The 16,229-nt window shown below is 46.9% G+C and overlaps 1 protein-coding gene across 1 annotated transcript in view; it reads left to right on the top strand.

The window, feature by feature from the left end:
- The window catches only part of GPC4 (glypican 4), a 107,492-nt gene extending 93,621 nt beyond the window's left edge, over positions 1–13,871 (top strand). The window contains exons 5-9 of the mRNA XM_054388620.1: positions 7,881–8,011; positions 8,207–8,353; positions 8,772–8,908; positions 11,112–11,287; positions 13,654–13,871. Coding sequence (XP_054244595.1) covers positions 7,881–8,011; positions 8,207–8,353; positions 8,772–8,908; positions 11,112–11,287; positions 13,654–13,871 — 809 coding nt within the window. The remainder of the gene's footprint in view (positions 1–7,880; positions 8,012–8,206; positions 8,354–8,771; positions 8,909–11,111; positions 11,288–13,653) is intronic.
- The last annotated feature ends 2,358 nt before the right edge of the window (positions 13,872–16,229 follow it).

The raw sequence follows: 16,229 nt of genomic DNA, 5'->3' as shown, positions 1-16,229 counted from the left end.
CGAGGCTGACACCACCCTCCAGCCCCCCAACCTCATTCCTCCCAACCATCTCTCTCATGAGAATATTAAGTATTTCAGCTACAATTGTTGCTGAAATAGCTCAAAGCCAGGAGACTTACAAGCATCTAGTCCAAGTAGAAAAGAGGAATCCCATGAAAGGGAAGGGCATAATGCCAGAAAACAGACAAAAGCACAAGCAGCTAATTGCTGTAGGTGGTATGCAGCTAAAAACCAACCTCGGGGGAAGCCAGCGAGCCCCTGTTGCACCAGGCTGAGCAGGGGCTGGCTGCAGACAATAATTAAGATTATTAAGCAATGCCAAAAAAAAAAAAAACAAAAATAAAGCAGTGCTCTCCTTGCAGTGCTTCCTTCCCGCAAGGGGCTTCTTGCCCATTGCTTGCTTCGTCACTTCAGCCTGGCATTAAGCTTACATTTCTTTGGCAGTGTTTGGTTCTTGTGCTCTGGGTTGGTTCTTGCAGTGGAGTATGGAGGCTGAAGTTTAATTAGAGTTTGTGAGTTCAGTAATGGAACAGGTGCTGTTTATGTTCTGGATTTTGGGTTCTATCTCAGTTTGCCACTTGAGGCAAAGTCAGTTAAGCAGATCTGGTGTTTGAGGCAGGGCATGTGTCGTGAATATCCTCTGTGTGTGTGTGTGTGGTTAAAGGTTCAAATATATAAACAAAAAAGTAAAAAAATGCCCAAGTCACTCCACAACAGCACCAAAATCCCACCTGCATATGTGCTTGATGCTCTCTTGCATCAAGGGTTTAAGTACTCAGTTCTGCCACTGATGTTTTATTACCTGTCAGCACCAGATTTTGGACCTAGTGAGAGTTAAATTGGAGAATGCTGCAAGGGTGTGTGAAGTTGGGGGGAGGGGGGTGTATAAAATATTCACGCACATGTGTGGTGGGGCTATATGGAAGTCACTTATGTAAAGCTTTTCCCAACTGGGGTGTCAAACTTGTAAGGGTTTGGGGTTTTCTTTTGAGACAAGAAGGCTTTATACTTCTTTACTTCTGCAAAGTACCATTTAAAGTTGCATAAAATAATGTCTGACTTGGACTCTCTCCTCCCATTTAACCATCTCCTCTTTTGAATTTGACCACTTTGAATTTTCTTTATATTTTGATTTAACTCTTCTTTTGCCCTCACACTAATTAGAGAGGGGTATACTTTTGTTTCAAACAAGCTGGTGAGGGAAAGGGGGCTGTTGGAGCTTCCCTGAATGAACAATGTTAATCTCCACTGCCTTTTCATGTTTTGTTTTGGTTTGTTTTATTTTTTTTCTTATTTTTAACTCCCACAAAGGTTTTACTCTGCTCAAAGCTGTAAAATTCAGGGCTCCATGTACAAAGCTAGAGCACTGCTCTGTGTGCGAAGGATTTTTTTTTAAGAAAAAAATTAAATACATTTTAAAAAATGGCTGTTAATGAATGGTCAAGGTCTTCCCCCTCCTCCTCTCCCCCTTTTAAATCAGATCTTGGGGTTAAGACTGCACACTGCCTTTTGTTCTTCAAGTCAGACAGTGAGGCTGAAGATGTGGGTTTCTGATTATTGGTGGCACAATGCAGAAGAATTGCTTTCCTTCATGAGAGCGAGGTGCTTTGTCGCCAAGGATTGTCTCAATGCCACTAGCAAGGACAAATGTATGCAGGAGGAAAAGGGTCTTTAAGGGATGGCACTATATGGTATGGATCAGGGGGTTCTCCCCCCATCCCCCATCCCAAATCCACTTCTTTCTCCTCATCCCAGGGAGGAGAGACAGTCTTTGTCACGCTGTTTGTAATAATAAATGGCCAGGGTGCTTTTTTTTTTTTTTTTTCCCCTCTGCCAGACTTCTGTTGTTCTTGTTTGTTGTTGTTTGGGAAGCAGATCTGAGCCACCTCACCGTGGCTGGTAAATAGCAATTATTTTGCACCAGAGTTGGAGCACGATAATGGATGTTTATCGTCAAGTCCTCTCTGCCAGGGGTGGAAAAATCTTTTTTGGGAGCTAAGTTGTACCTCAGCTTGGTTTCTGGTCTTAGTGCAGCGTGCCTCCCCCCTTGGACCCAAGCCAGCCCTTAGGAATGTCAGATGTGGGGTGAGTGTCAGGAGGAGGGGGCCAGGCTCTTTTGGGTGGTGCACAGTGATAAGACAAGGACCAATGGGTTCAAACTTGAACATAGAAGATTTCAGCTCAGCATGAGGAGAAACTTCTTTACAGTGAGGGTGACAGAGCACTGCAACAGACTGCCCAGAGAGGTTGTGGAGTCTTCTTCTCTGGAGACTTTCCAAACCCACCTGGATGCATTCCTGTGTGGACTACCCTAAGTGATGCTGCTCTGGCAGGGGGGTTGGACCTGATGATCTCTGGAGGTCCCTTCCAACCTCTGATATACTGTGAGACTGTGAGACTGTGATGTGGCTGGTGGAGGGAATCACTGCTCACACCACTGCTGCTGGAGACACCAAGCCAGCTCCTGCTGGGAGGTAGAAGCTTGCAGGTTGCCCCCAGAATCATAAATGTGGGTGAGGTGGAGTCCTCCCCATCCTCTTGTCCTCCCCATCCTCTCGTCCTCCCTATACTCTCACCCCCCCACCCCCCAAATTCTTAATGAATCATAGAATCACAGAATGGGTTGGGTTGGGTTGGAAGGGACCTTAAAGATCATCCAGTTCCAACCCTTCTACCATGGGCAGGGACACCTCCTCACCAGCCCAGCTTGCTCAAGGTCTCATCCAGCCTGGTCTTGAATACCTCCAGGGAGGAAGCATCCATAACCCCCTCGGCAACCTGTTCCAGTGTCTCCCCATCCTCACTCAAAAGAATTTCTTCCTCATCTCCAGTCTCAATCTCCCCTCTCCCAGCTCAAAGCCATTTCCCCTTGTCCTGTCACTACCAGCCCTTGTCAGAAGTCCTGTTGCTTCAAGCCCTTGTCCCAAGTCCTTGTCAAAAACGAAAGTCGATTTTATTTACTGCTCCTATCAGTATCAAGCCCGGTTCCTGAAGATCTCCAGCCGAATATCTGCTCCAAGGGGCAATTATTGCTTTCCTTATCTTTTCCTGGGCAGCTCTGGCATCTCTGCTGGAGGCCTCATGCATTTTCTCTCTGGGCAGTCAAAGCAGGGGCTGCATTCCTGGGCTGTGATACAGGGAACGCCATGGCACCCCCGCTAACAAAGGGCCCAATTCGCTCTACATTCCCATGGTCTTGTGGATGGCCCTGCGAGGCTCAAAGTTTACAAAGACGCCAAACAGCCAGAAGAATTGGGGTTTATGTTTCCTTTCAGTCTCTCACAAACACTTTATTGATCTGCAGCCTTCCCCTGGCTGCTCGGAGAATTGAAGTAAGTTACAAAACGGAATGAATTTTCTTCTTTAAAAAAAAGAAAAAAAACCAAAACAGCTCCAAAACGCAACAACCAAGTATCAAAACAACCCAACCCCCCCTCTGCATTTGGTGTGTTTTATTATCTGTCTCTTCATAATTATTTTTCTGGGGGGAGGGGAGGGTGGTGGTGTTTTTCTGATCTGTCTCTTCCCCCTGTTTTTTTTTATTTGAAGCCAAGGAGGCTTCCTGCAAACCGCACCGGGGATGTTCTTTACGTGCTTGAAACTTTCCTCTCCTCCTCCCCTTCCCCCCCCCCAAAAAAAAAAAAAAAAGGCAGCTTTGACAATGATGAACACGTTTAAGTTGTGCTCCACTTGTTTACAAAAGTCTCCATTTGGTAGCACATCAAAAGCATTTTTTCTCCCCCCTCTGGCACAATGGTATATTCATGCTAGCAGTCATTACTCAGAGATTTGAAGCATCACTTTATTGGAGCCCACCACAATACAGTCTAAGACTCTTTGTTTCATTTGTTATTACCTTCTTTTTTTTTTTCCTTTTCCCTTCTCTCTTTTTTTTTTTTTTTTCTTAAATGCACATAGTTTGGACCTGTTTGGAGTCCCTGATGGCTACATTCCAGCCATGCCCTGCACCAGTTCCATCACTGCTGCTGCAGGATGAGGGGTTCCAGCTCCTCCTGGGGTTCATTCCCTGAGGGCTGGCACCTTTGGCTGAGCTGCAGGGGTCCTGGCTGAGGTGGTTTTTAGGATGGGTTGATTGATAGACCTTGAAGTAACACCCAGAAAATCTTCCAGCTGTTGAGTTGTCTTTAAAAAGTAGATTTACAGGCTAGGAAGGCATCTGCAGTTCATGTAGGGGTTTTGGTGTTGGATGCTGATATTGGTTTTATTATTATAATTAGTAGTAGTAGTAGTATCTGCAGTTCATGTAGGGGTTTTGGTGTTGGATGCTGATATTGGTTTTATTATTATAATTAGTAGTAGTAGTAGTATCTGCTGTTCATGTAGGGGTTTTGGTGTTGGATGCTGATATCTTTTTATTAGTAGTATTAATATCATTATTATCTGCAGTTCATGTAGGAGTTTTGGTGTTGGATACTGATTTTTTTATTAGTATTAGTATTATCTGCAGTTCATGTAGGGATTTTGGTGTTGGATGCTGATAATAATAATAATAATAATAATTATTATTATCAGCATCCAACACCAAAATCCAAAAATTATTATTATTATTATTATTAGCAGCAGTTCATGTAGGGATTTTGGTGTTGGATGCTGATATTATTTTTTTATTACTATTATTATCTGTAGTTCATGTAGGGGTTTTGATATTGGATGCTATTATTGTTGTTGTTGTTATTATTATTAATGGACGCTGGTATTATTATTAGCATTATTATTGTTGCTGCTATTATTGTTATTATTATTGTTATTATTATATTGTTATTGTTGCTATTGCTAGAACTATTATTATTATTGCTACTATTGACATTACTATTATTATACTTTTTTATTATTATACTTTATTATTATTATTATCATCATCATCATCATTATCATTATTATAAATCAGAGAAGGGTCCAGGCTGGAAGGGACCTCCAAAGCTCATCCAGTCCAACCCCCTCTGCAGTCAGCAGGGACATCCTCAACCAGATCAGGTTGCCCAGAGCCCTGTTGAGCCTCTCCTTCAGTATCTCCATGGATGGGGCCTCAACCACCTCCCTGGGCAACCTGTCCTTAATTGTGTATTTGCCATCAGTTTGTGGAGTTTTGAGTGTGGTTTAACATGGCTCAGGCCCTAAGGCAGAGCTATAGCTAAATGGTTCAGTATGTGGAATATCTTCATAGGGCTTTAAGAGGCAGCTGGAGCCCACAGAATCGTAGAATCACAGAATGGTAGGGGTTGGAAGGGACCTCTGGACATCATCCTCCTGCCAGAGCAGAGTCACCCAGGGCAGATCATGCAGGAAGGCATCCAGGTGGGTCTTGAAAGTCTCCAAAGAAGGAGACTCCACAACCTCTCTGGACAGCCTGCTCCAGGGCTCCAGCACCCTCACACCGAAGAAATTTTTCCTCATTGTGGTGGATATTCCTTTGTTCCGGTTTGTATCCATCACCCCTTGTCCTGTCACAGGGCATCACAGAAAAGAGCCTGGCCTCTTCTTCACATCCTCTTAGGCTGCTTTTCTCCAGACTAAACAGCCGCAGGTCTCTGTGCCCTTCTTCATCAGACAGATGTTCAAATTCCTTCGTCATCTTCATAGCCTCTGTTGTGCTTTCTCCCTGTCCCTCTTGATCTGGGGAGCCCAGAACTGGACACAGTACTCCAGATGTGGTCTCACTAGGGCAGAATAGAGAGGAAGGAGAACCTCCTTTGACTTGCTGGCTACACTCCTAATGCATCACAGAGGTTTTCTGCTTGTTAAAACTATCTTCTGCAATTAGGAGGAGGAGGAATGTCATGAGAAACACTTTTCAAGGGAAATTAATGGTCTGACTCTGAAACACCCTTTTTTCCTTAATGGAAGGGAACAGGCCTAGCCTTGGGAGCAAGGGTGGAGCTCCTCAGGAGAAGGGTGTCCTTAAGGCCAGAGGGGCTGTGGTGCCCTGGCCTCCTGTGTCATGCAGGCTAGGAAAAACTGAACAATTAAATGCAACTGGAAAATGATGAGTTTATGGAAGAGCATCATGAAATGGGTTTGGTTGGAAGGAGTATTAAAGATCATCTAGTTCTACCCCTCCTGTCATGGGCAGAGACATCTTCCACTAGACCAGGTGGCTCGAGGCTCCTTCTAACCTGGCTTTGAACATTTCCAGGCTTGGAGCCTCCACAACTTCTCTAGGCAACCTTTTCCAGTGCCTCACCACCCTCCTGGTGAATAATTTCTTCCTAATGTCTCATCTAAACTGAGTTTCTTCCAGCCTGAAGCCATTGCCCCTTGTCCTGTCACTACAAGCCTTTGGAAGAAGTCCCACTCCATTTCTCCTGAAGTGATGCAGGAGGGGTGACCAGCAAAGAGGGTGCCTTGGGATTGAGGGACCACTGTGAAAACCAACATTAAATAAGGATTGAGACGAGTGCTTTGCACCAAGCATGTGCCTGGAGGCACCCTCTAGAGGGTGGGAACCAGAGAGGGGGCTTTAATGCAATGCCAGCAATAATTGCCCAGAAGCAGCAGTGGCTGTTGAGTAGCTGCTGTGTTTAAGGATGTATTTGATGAGGACATGCATGTTGGCACAGGAGGAGGTGACCCAGTGTTGACTTTTCCACCCCCTTGCCTAGAGAAGTGCCAACCATATCATCAGTGCACAGCCTTTACCCTGGTCTCACACATTCTCTCTCATGCAGATTGTCCATCTGATGCCAGAAGGTGCAATCCCTTGGCCTCCCCAAGCATGGCAAAGCCTGCAGCTTTCCGTGAGGGAGAGATGGTAGAGATGAGGATCTTGGGTCTTTTCACACTGCTGTCTTATATTCCAGATCAGGATGAGGAAGCTGGTGTCTTTGAAAGGCTGAGAGATCTAGGGCTGCTTAGTCTGGAGAAGAGAAGACTGAGAGGGGATCTAATCAATGTCTATCAATATCTGAGGGGTGGGGGTGAAGAACCTCTTTGCAGTGGTGCTCTGTGATAGGACAAAGGACGACAGGCACAAACTGAAACACAGCAAGTTCCACCTCAACATGAGGGAAAGCATCTTTGCTGTGGGGGTGCTGGATGCCTGGAGCAGGCTGCCCAGAGAGATTGTGGAGTCTTCTTCTCTAAAACCTGCCTGGACACATTCCTGAGTGACCTGTTCTGACAGGGAGGTTGGACTCAATGTTCTCTGGAGATCCCTTCCAACCCCTAACATTCTGTGATTCTGTGAAAGCAGTCTTGAAAAACAAATGACACAAGGCAACCTTTACCAAAGGAGCATGGAGAGAGGAGGGTGTTAGTAATGCTTGTTCTGATGGGAGGAGATGATTACAGGCTGCCTCCTGGCAGGCTGCAATGAGTCGCCCTCATTCAAGGTAGCTTTTGATGTATGTGAGCCTGTGGCTCGGTGCTGGCAGCATTCAAGTGCCTGGTGAAGCTGTAGGCTCTGGGAACAGAGCAAAGTTGGCTGGAGGATGCACACTGCTCAGAGGTGAAGTCATGGTGGTTAATGTCATAGAATGGCTTGGGTTGAGAGGGACCTTAAACATCATCCTTTTTCCAACCCTACTGCCATGGGCAGGGACACCTCCCACCAGCCCAGCTTGCTCAAGGCCTCATCCAGCCTGGCCTTGAACACCTCCAGGGAGGGGGCAACCACAGCCTCCCTGGGCAACCTGTTCCAGCATCTCACCACGATTTCTTCCTCATCTCCAGTCTCAGTCTCCCCTCTCCCAGCTCATAGCCATTGCCCCTTACCCTGTCACTACCACCCCTTGTAAGAAGTCCCTCCCCAGCTCTCCTGGAGCCCCTTCGGGTGCTGGAGTCTGTTGACACAGGGTCATCATTGTTATCTGTTCTCCTTGAAGCTTCTCCATTAAGAGCCTTTGTTCCTCTCTATGCTTTAGATTCAATGCTGCTGGTAGCAGAGAGGCTGGAGGGTCCCTTCAACATCGAGGCAGTCATGGACCCTATTGATGTGAAGATTTCAGATGCAATCATGAACATGCAAGAAAACAGCATGCAGGTGTCTCAGAAGGTAAAAGGGCCAAGAGGACACTTGGGCTTCTTCCAGTGTGTTTTATTTCCCTATCCTCCTCAGGGCTTTTTCTTTAATGCCCTTTCAAGTCGATAGAAAACAGATATTACTTTGGGCAGGGGCTGGACTGGAGCCTGGAGAAGGGAGGTTCTTGTGAGCTCCCATTTCATAACCCTCTTTCCTTCCCTTGCCTAGGTTTTCCAGGGATGTGGCCAGCCAAAGACTCTTGCCCAGGGCCGCACCGCTCGCTCCGCCTCTGAAAGCTCTTTCACCGCTCGTTTCAGACCCTACAACCCAGAGGAGAGGCCAACCACAGCTGCTGGCACCAGCTTGGACCGACTGGTGAGTGCCATGCAGGTGCTTCACACCCCCGTACCATGCCATCTAATTTTCCACTTGTCATTTGCTGGCTTTCTTAATATTCTCTGGCTGTCTCGAGCTGTCCGAGGGCTGTAATCTGCCCGTGGCTCTAGACGTGAATTACCTCAGCAGTTGTGTGTCAGAAGAATGCCTGTTTGAAAGGCTTGCCTGATGAGTAATCTGTATTGGAGGAGAGCTGTTTAATTTTGTATTAAAAAAGTAAATCAACCATCAAAAACACAGCCTGAAGATCTGGCCCTATCCACGTCTGTTGTGATAAAAAATACCTTTCCAGCCTGACTTTTAATGAGCATTTGGTGTTCTGGATTATGTCTTCTATGTTTCTTTTGGTTTTGTTTTGGTTTGGTTTTGTTTTTGTTTTGTTTTTTAACTTTAATAGGTTACTGATGTGAAAGAGAAGCTAAAACAAGCCAAAAAATTCTGGTCATCTCTCCCTGGCAACATTTGCAATGATGAAAAGATGTCTGTGGGCAGTGTCAACGAGAACGAGTGCTGGAACGGGAGTGCCAAGAGCAGGTTTGGCCATGCTGCTGCCCCCTGGGTCACTCTGCCTCTCCCCCTCCTGCCTTTTCCTGGGTGAAGGGTCTGGAGAACAGGGCTGGTGAGGAACAGCTGAGGGAACTGGAGTTGTTGAGTCTTCAGAAGAGGAGACTGAGGGGAGACCACATCACTCCCTACAACTGCCTCAAAGGAGGTTGGAGCCAGGTGGGGTTGGTCTCTTCTCACATGCAACAAGTGCCAGGACAAGGGGAAACAGTCTCAGGTTATGCCAGAAGAGGTTTAGGTTGGATATTAGGAAAAATTCTTTACTGAAGGAGTGGTCAGGCACTGTCCCAGGCTGCCCAGGGAAGTGTGGAGTCACCACCCCTGGAGGTGTTTACAAGCTGTGTGGATGTAGTACAGAGGCAGTGGCTTAGCAGCAGTGGTGGATTGTGAGTTCTGGACTTGATGATCAAAAAGGTCTCTTTCAACCTCAACAGTTCTGTGTTCAGATGTGTGCTTGTATCTATCTGACTGCCTGGTCTCCTTTTCTCCCTCTGGTGATGCTGGTGTTGGCATCACAGCTAAGAGCAGTGATGTTCCCAGCTGTTACACAGTGATTTTTTTCTTGCAAGTCAGGTAATCAGAGGAGGGAAAACAGCATCATTCCCTGCTCTGAAAGGTATACTCCAAACACCTGTGACAGAAGACATATTCCAGCGTGTTTTGTTGCTCAGCCTCTCTACATACAAGTGCTGGGAGCTGAGGACACAAACCTGCTGGGGCTGGGCAGCTGTGCTAGTCTGCACTCCCATGCATGGGGTTATGTTAGCTTGTCTGCAGCTTCACTGGTTTCTCCTGCTGGGATTGTGAGGGATTCATAGAATTGTTTTCCTTGGAAAAGACCTTTAAGATCATCCAGTCTGACCGTTCTCTATCTCTACCTAGTCTGCTGCTAAGCCAGCACCACAACTCTGCCTCTTTCAAACACCTCCAGGGATGGGGATTCAACCACCTCCCTGGGCAGCCTGTGACAGGCTTTAAAAATCTTTTCAGGAAAGAATCGTCTCCTAGCATCCAACCTAAACCTCCCCTGGTGCAACTTGAAGCCATTTCCTCTCATTTTATCCCTTGTTACTAGGGAGAAGAGTCCAACATCCACCTCACTCAACCTCCTTTCAGGGAGCTGTAGAGAGCCCGAAAGTCTCCCCTCAGTGTCCTCTTCTTCAGTTCCCTCAGCTGGTCCTCCCCAGCCCTGTTCTCCAGACTCTTTCCCAACTTTGCTGCCCTTCTCTGGACCTGCTCCAGCACCTCAATGTCCTTCTTGGAGGGAGGGCCCCAAAACTGAACCCAGGACTCAGTTGTGGCCTTGCGGTGTGGACAATTACTGTCCCAATCCTGCTGGTCACACTATTGCTGATCCAGGCCAGGATGTTGGTGGCCTTCTTGGCCACCTGGGCACATGTTCAGCTGGCTTTTGACCAGCACCCCAAGGTTTTTCTCTGCTGGGCAGTTTCTAGCCATTCTGCCTCAAGCCTGGAACATTCAGGGGTTTTTGTGACCCAAGTGCAGGACTCAGAACTTGGCCTTGTTGAATCTGATACAATTGACCTCAGCCCATTGATCCAGCCTGTCCAAGCCCCTCTGCAGAGCCTTCCTACCTACCCTCCAGCAGACCAACATTCCCTCCCAGCTTAGTGTCATGTGCATCTCATGTCTCCTTGGTCGGAAGTACATATTGAGTACCTCAGCTTGGTGGTTAAGCTGCGTTATGCAAAGCCACAATGACACTCCTGCCTCCAAAAGTCACCCCCAAGGTTTCCCTGGGATAAGTCTGGCCTCAGAGGTTGTTTTCCCAGAAGTGTCATCTCATTGGGCAGGAGGGCACCTCAGCAGGTTGGTTTGCTCTGCTGCCTGCAGCGAGCTGATTGAAGCTGTTGTAAGCCATCATTGTTATTACAGGGCCCAGACCTTCTCTTTTCAGGCTGGGAAGAACAGGCTGGAGGAGCACAGTGTTTAATTTCACATGCTGCTCAGCTTGCAGGGAGGGCAGATGGGGTAAGAAGCTGAAAGGAGGGCTCTGTGAGGGTCAGCACGTGGAGGGGATGGCATTGGGCTCAGGGGTATCCCCCAGGCTGGGCACAGGGGGTGGGGGTGGCATTGCCGAGCAGCTGCGTTGTCACCCTTAGGTGCAGGACCCGCTGCAGCTGTGGTACCAGCAGGAATGGTTCCTTTTCAGGTACGACTTTGCAGTGACTGGCAATGGCTTAGCAAACCAGGTGAACAACCCAGAGGTAGAAGTTGACATCACCAAGCCAGACATGGTGATCCGCCGGCAAATCATGGCCCTGCGGGTGATGACCAACAAGCTGAAGAACGCCTACAGCGGGAACGACGTCGACTTCATTGACATAAGTACGTCTGGTCTTCTCCTCAGCCTCCTGCTGCTGCTTTTTCCCCCCTTTGGAATTGCATTTCCTGCTAACCCATGGTTCCTGGAGAAGCTTCAGCATGTTTGGAACGAGGGTAGGAGCTGGCGGCTCCAACAGGCTGTGTGAGGAAGGTTGTTCCCATGGAATGGTTTGGCTTGGAAGAGGCCTTTAAATGTCATCTTCTCCAGCCCTACCCCTGCAGTCAGCAAGGTCACCTTTAGCTTGATCAGCTTGCCCAGAGCCCTCTCCAGGCTGACCCAGAATGTATCCAGAGATGGGGCTTCTGCCAGCTCCCTGGGCCAGTGTCTCACCATCCTCAGTGTAAACCACGACTTCCTTCTCTCCAGTCTGAATCTCCCTCTTCTAGTTTCAAACCATCACCCCTTGTCCTGTCACAACAGGCCCTGCTCAAAAGACTGTCCTCAGCTTTCTTATAAGCCCCCTTCAGGAACTGGAAGGCTGCTCTAAGGTCTCTCTGGAGCCTTCTCCAATTTGAACAGCCCCAACACTCTCAGCCTGTCCCCCAGCCCTCTGATCATCTTCATGTTCTTGCTCCAAAGAGCTCTTTCTTATGCTGGGGACTCAAGAGCTGGACTCAGTACTCCAGTGGGGTGGGAGCAAAGGGGTACAAGCACCTCCCTCAATCTGCTGACCAAGTCTGTTTTGATGAACTCATGCTTACATCTCATAAATGATCCCAGGGAGGTTGTGGATGGTCCCTTCCTGGAGGTGTTCAAGGCCAGGTTGGATGAGGTCCTGAGCAACCTGGACTAGTGGGACCATGGCAGAGGGTTGTAACTAGATGGTCAGAATTCTTTAAGAGAAGAGAAGGCTCCTGGGAGACCTTAGAGCTACCTTCCAGTACCTGAAGGGGGGTAAAGGAGAGCCAGGGAGGTACTTGTAGTGACATGATGAGGGACAATGGCTTTGTGCTGGAAGAGGAGAGATTGTGACTGGACATTAGGAAGAAATTCTTTCTGGTGAGGGTGGGGAGACACTGGAACAGGTTGACCAGGGAGGTTGTGGATGTCCCCTCCCTGGTGGTATTCAAGGCCAGGTTGGATGAGGACTTGAGCAAGCTGGGCTGGTGGGAGGTGTTTCTGCCTATGGCAGGGGGGTTGGAACTGGATGATGTTTAAGGTCCCTTCCAACCCAACCCATTCTATCAATGAAAGGTCCCTTCCAACCCAACCCATTCTACGAATGAAAGGTCCCTCCCAATCCAACCCATTCTTTAAATGAACGGTCCCTTCCAACCCAATCTGTTTTATGAACACATCTAGGAACGAAAGGTCCCTTCCAACCCAATCCGTTCTATGAACACATCTAGGAAGGAAAGGTCCCTTCCAACCCAATCCATTCTATGAACACATCTAGGAAGGAAAGGTCCCTTCCAACCCAATCCATTCTATGAACACATCTAGGAAGGAAAGGTCCCTTCCAACCCAATCCATTCTATGAACACATCTAGGAAGGAAAGGTCCCTTCCAACCCAACCCATTCTATGAATGCATCTAGGAACGAAAGGTCCCTTCCAACCCAATCCATTCTATGAACACATCTAGGAAGGAAAGGTCCCTTCCAACCCAACCCATTCTATGAACACATCTAGGAACGAAAGGTCCCTTCCAACCCAATCCATTCTATGAACACATCTAGGAAGGAAAGGTCCCTTCCAACCCAATCCATTCTATGAACACATCTAGGAACGAAAGGTCCTTTCCAACCCAATCCATTCTATGAACACATCTAGGAAGGAAAGGTCCCTTCCAACCCAAACCATTCTATGAACACATCTAGGAAGGAAAGGTCCCTTCCAACCCAATCCATTCTATGAACACATCTAGGAAGGAAAGGTCCCTTCCAACCCAAACCATTCTATGAACACATCTAGGAACGAAAGGTCCCTTCCAACGCAATCCATTCTATGAACACATCTAGGAAGGAAAGGTCCCTTCCAACCCAATCCATTCTATGAACACATCTAGGAAGGAAAGGTCCCTTCCAACCCAATCCATTCTATGAACACATCTAGGAAGGAAAGGTCCCTTCCAACCCAATCCATTCTATGAACACATCTAGGAAGGAAAGGTCCCTTCCAACCCAATCCATTCTATGAACACATCTAGGAAGGAAAGGTCCCTTCCAACCCAATCCATTCTATGAACACATCTAGGAAGGAAAGGTCCCTTCCAACCCAAACCATTCTATGAACACATCTAGGAAGGAAAGGTCCCTTCCAACCCAAACCATTCCCCAGTTCTCCACTTAACGTCAACCAAGCCCCACCCTTGCTTTCCACCCCTGGGTTGCCGCAGCAAGTCCATCAGGTGTGTCTGTGCCCCGCAGGTGAGGAGAGCAGCGGGGAGGAGAGCGGCAGCGGCTGCGAGCTGCAGCAGTGCTCCCCGGAGTTCGAGTTCAACGCCACCGAGGTCAGCGGCAGCTCCAGCAAGAGCGACAAAACCGCCAACGCCTCCTCCTCCTCCTCCGCCCCCAGCGGCTCCTTGCCCACCCCAGCCTTGCTCCTCAGCCTTTTCTTCTTGGCCCTGCAGAGACTATGGAGATAATTGTGCAGCCTAGGCACAGGGGGGGAAGGAAGAGAAGGAAAAAAACACAAAACAAGCAAACAAAAAAGACTTTTATTCTTCGAAGTTAGAAGGCAACCTGCTTTCACTTTTCTACCATCTAGGGACTTTGCTTTTATTTTTTTTCTCTTTTTTTTTTTTGTTCTGTTTTGTTTTAAGTTAATGGACAGCAGTGTACAGTTTTTACTATGTTGCCACTGGGGTTTAAAAATACTGAGCTATTATTTTGGGTTTTGTTGGGGTGGGGTTTTTTTGTTTGGTTGGTTGGTTGGTTTGGGTTTTGTCCCCTTTGGGAATAACAGGAACGAGGACTGCAACCAACCAGTCTTGTCCCATTCACCAAGAGCCCATGGTAGAGGTGAAGAACAAAATGTATATACAAGCCTGTAGTTAGCTCTGTGTTTGTTGTCTTTATCACTTTTGGTTTGTTTTGTTGTTGTGGGGGTTTTTTCCTTTTTTTTTTCCTTTTTTTTTCTTTCAGTTGTGTTTTCTTTTACCATTTTCCCTTCAACAACAATAACTAAAAACAACCCCACCAAACCCACACGAAACCCCAACCAACAACCCCAGGGTCTTCTCTTGACCTGTAACAAGGAAGCGTTTCTGAGATGAGAACTTATCTGTACAGAAGCAGGTTTTATTTATCATGTTCTCTTCTGGGGAGAAAAATAATGACTTGCCCAAGGAGCAGAGAACACCTTTCATGTAGGGAACTTCCCATGTAGCCACACTTTATGTTTAGTTGCCTTATCTGGAAAGAAGTGGAAGAGTCCTTTGCCTTTATCATGTGGTAACACAGAAGGGGAAGGCAGAGCTGCTCCGTGTGCCAAGCGCCCCCTTTGTGCAGGGTGGGGCGATGCCAGGAGCAGGTTGGGTTTTCCTTTACAGGAGGTTTGGGGGAAATTGGAAGAGACAAGAGGGAATTCCAGTTGTGCAGAGGCCAAGAAGTGCTGTCCTCTGTTTCCTGGGATCCTTGCAATTAGCTGTAACTCCTGTAGGTCATTTCCTGACGTGCATCCCCCGTGGACATAAGGCATTAAATTTGCTCGGTGGGAAGCGACTTGTCACCTCGCAGCTCCCTGTGCCAACATGTGTCTGGTCTGCAAATTTCTTAGATGAATGCTGGATTCTTTGTTTTCATTATTTTCTTTCCCCTCTCCACCCCCTCACCCCTCCAGTTTTTAAGGAATACTTTGTGGGAGGGATGGCAAGAGGGCATTTGGTTTGGTTTTGCAAGAGTTTTCCTCCTCCGATGGGCAGCAAAAGGGAAGGAGCAGCAGGCAGCACGCCATGGCACCGTGGTGGGCAGGCTGGAGCAGGAGCTGCAAGGGCTGAGGACACCTGCTCTTTGGTTTGTTTGGTCTCCTGGGAGCTGATGCCCAGCAAATGGAGCTTATTGGCACTGCGCAAGACACTCTCCTGTCTCTCTGCCCCCTGTGCTTTGCAGCTGGAATGGTGGTGTGGTGAACAGCAACTCCTGAATAAAAGAAATGTCTATTTTTAAGAAAAGAGATGAAATATATTTTTTTTTTTTTTAAAAAGAGGTTTTAGGGAAAAGCAAAGTCTTTGGAAAGACTCAAAAAATGAATTCTGCACATCTCCTCCTGCTTTAGGTAGCCTTTAGGTCTGGCTGGATGCCAGGATCTGGCCAGAAGAGCAATCCAGAAGGGAGAGGGTTTGCTCTGTTCCACCCTGGTGTTGTAAGGATGATTTTCTATTTTTATATTGAAGCATTAATTGTTAGCTCAGGGTCAGCCTTATATTCAACTTTTTTTGGTGTTTGTTTTTTTTTTTTTATTTTGTTTTCACACCAAATTTCTGCAAAGCTATAAAGAGAAAAGGGAGTATTCTTGGCTGGTTCTAAACAATCCTGGAGGCTTAATTTTACTAGAAGTAGCCCAGTTATTTATTAAGACATGATGGTTAGTAGAGTTAAGGATATTCTGGCTAGATTATTTTTCTTTAGAAAATAAATCATGGAACCATAAAATTGCAAAGTTATAAATTTATGTGTGGGAAAGGAAAGAAAGAAAGAAAGTGGATTGTAAATAGCTAAGTTGCCTTGTGAGGAACTGGAAAATGTGCTGATACTTAGAAACTACCTCAGTTCTGAGGAATTTCCTTTCTAGCTTTGAGTGCTATTACATTTACTTGGTAGAAGTGAATCTGGTCTCCAATATGTAGCTGAAAGAGTTATCCCTATAGACCTTGTTAGAATTGGTTTTAATTTAGAGGGTTGAACTACATCCAGCTGTTTTCTTTCAGCTTAAAGTTCCCTTAACAAAGAGAAATTTTCTGAATTAAATATTGCTGATGGTTTCCATGACTTTTCCTGATTTG

This window comes from Indicator indicator, chromosome 17 (assembly GCF_027791375.1).
Source record: "Indicator indicator isolate 239-I01 chromosome 17, UM_Iind_1.1, whole genome shotgun sequence".
Lineage (NCBI taxonomy): Eukaryota > Metazoa > Chordata > Aves > Piciformes > Indicatoridae > Indicator > Indicator indicator.
This window is presented reverse-complemented; position numbering and strand designations above follow the sequence as displayed.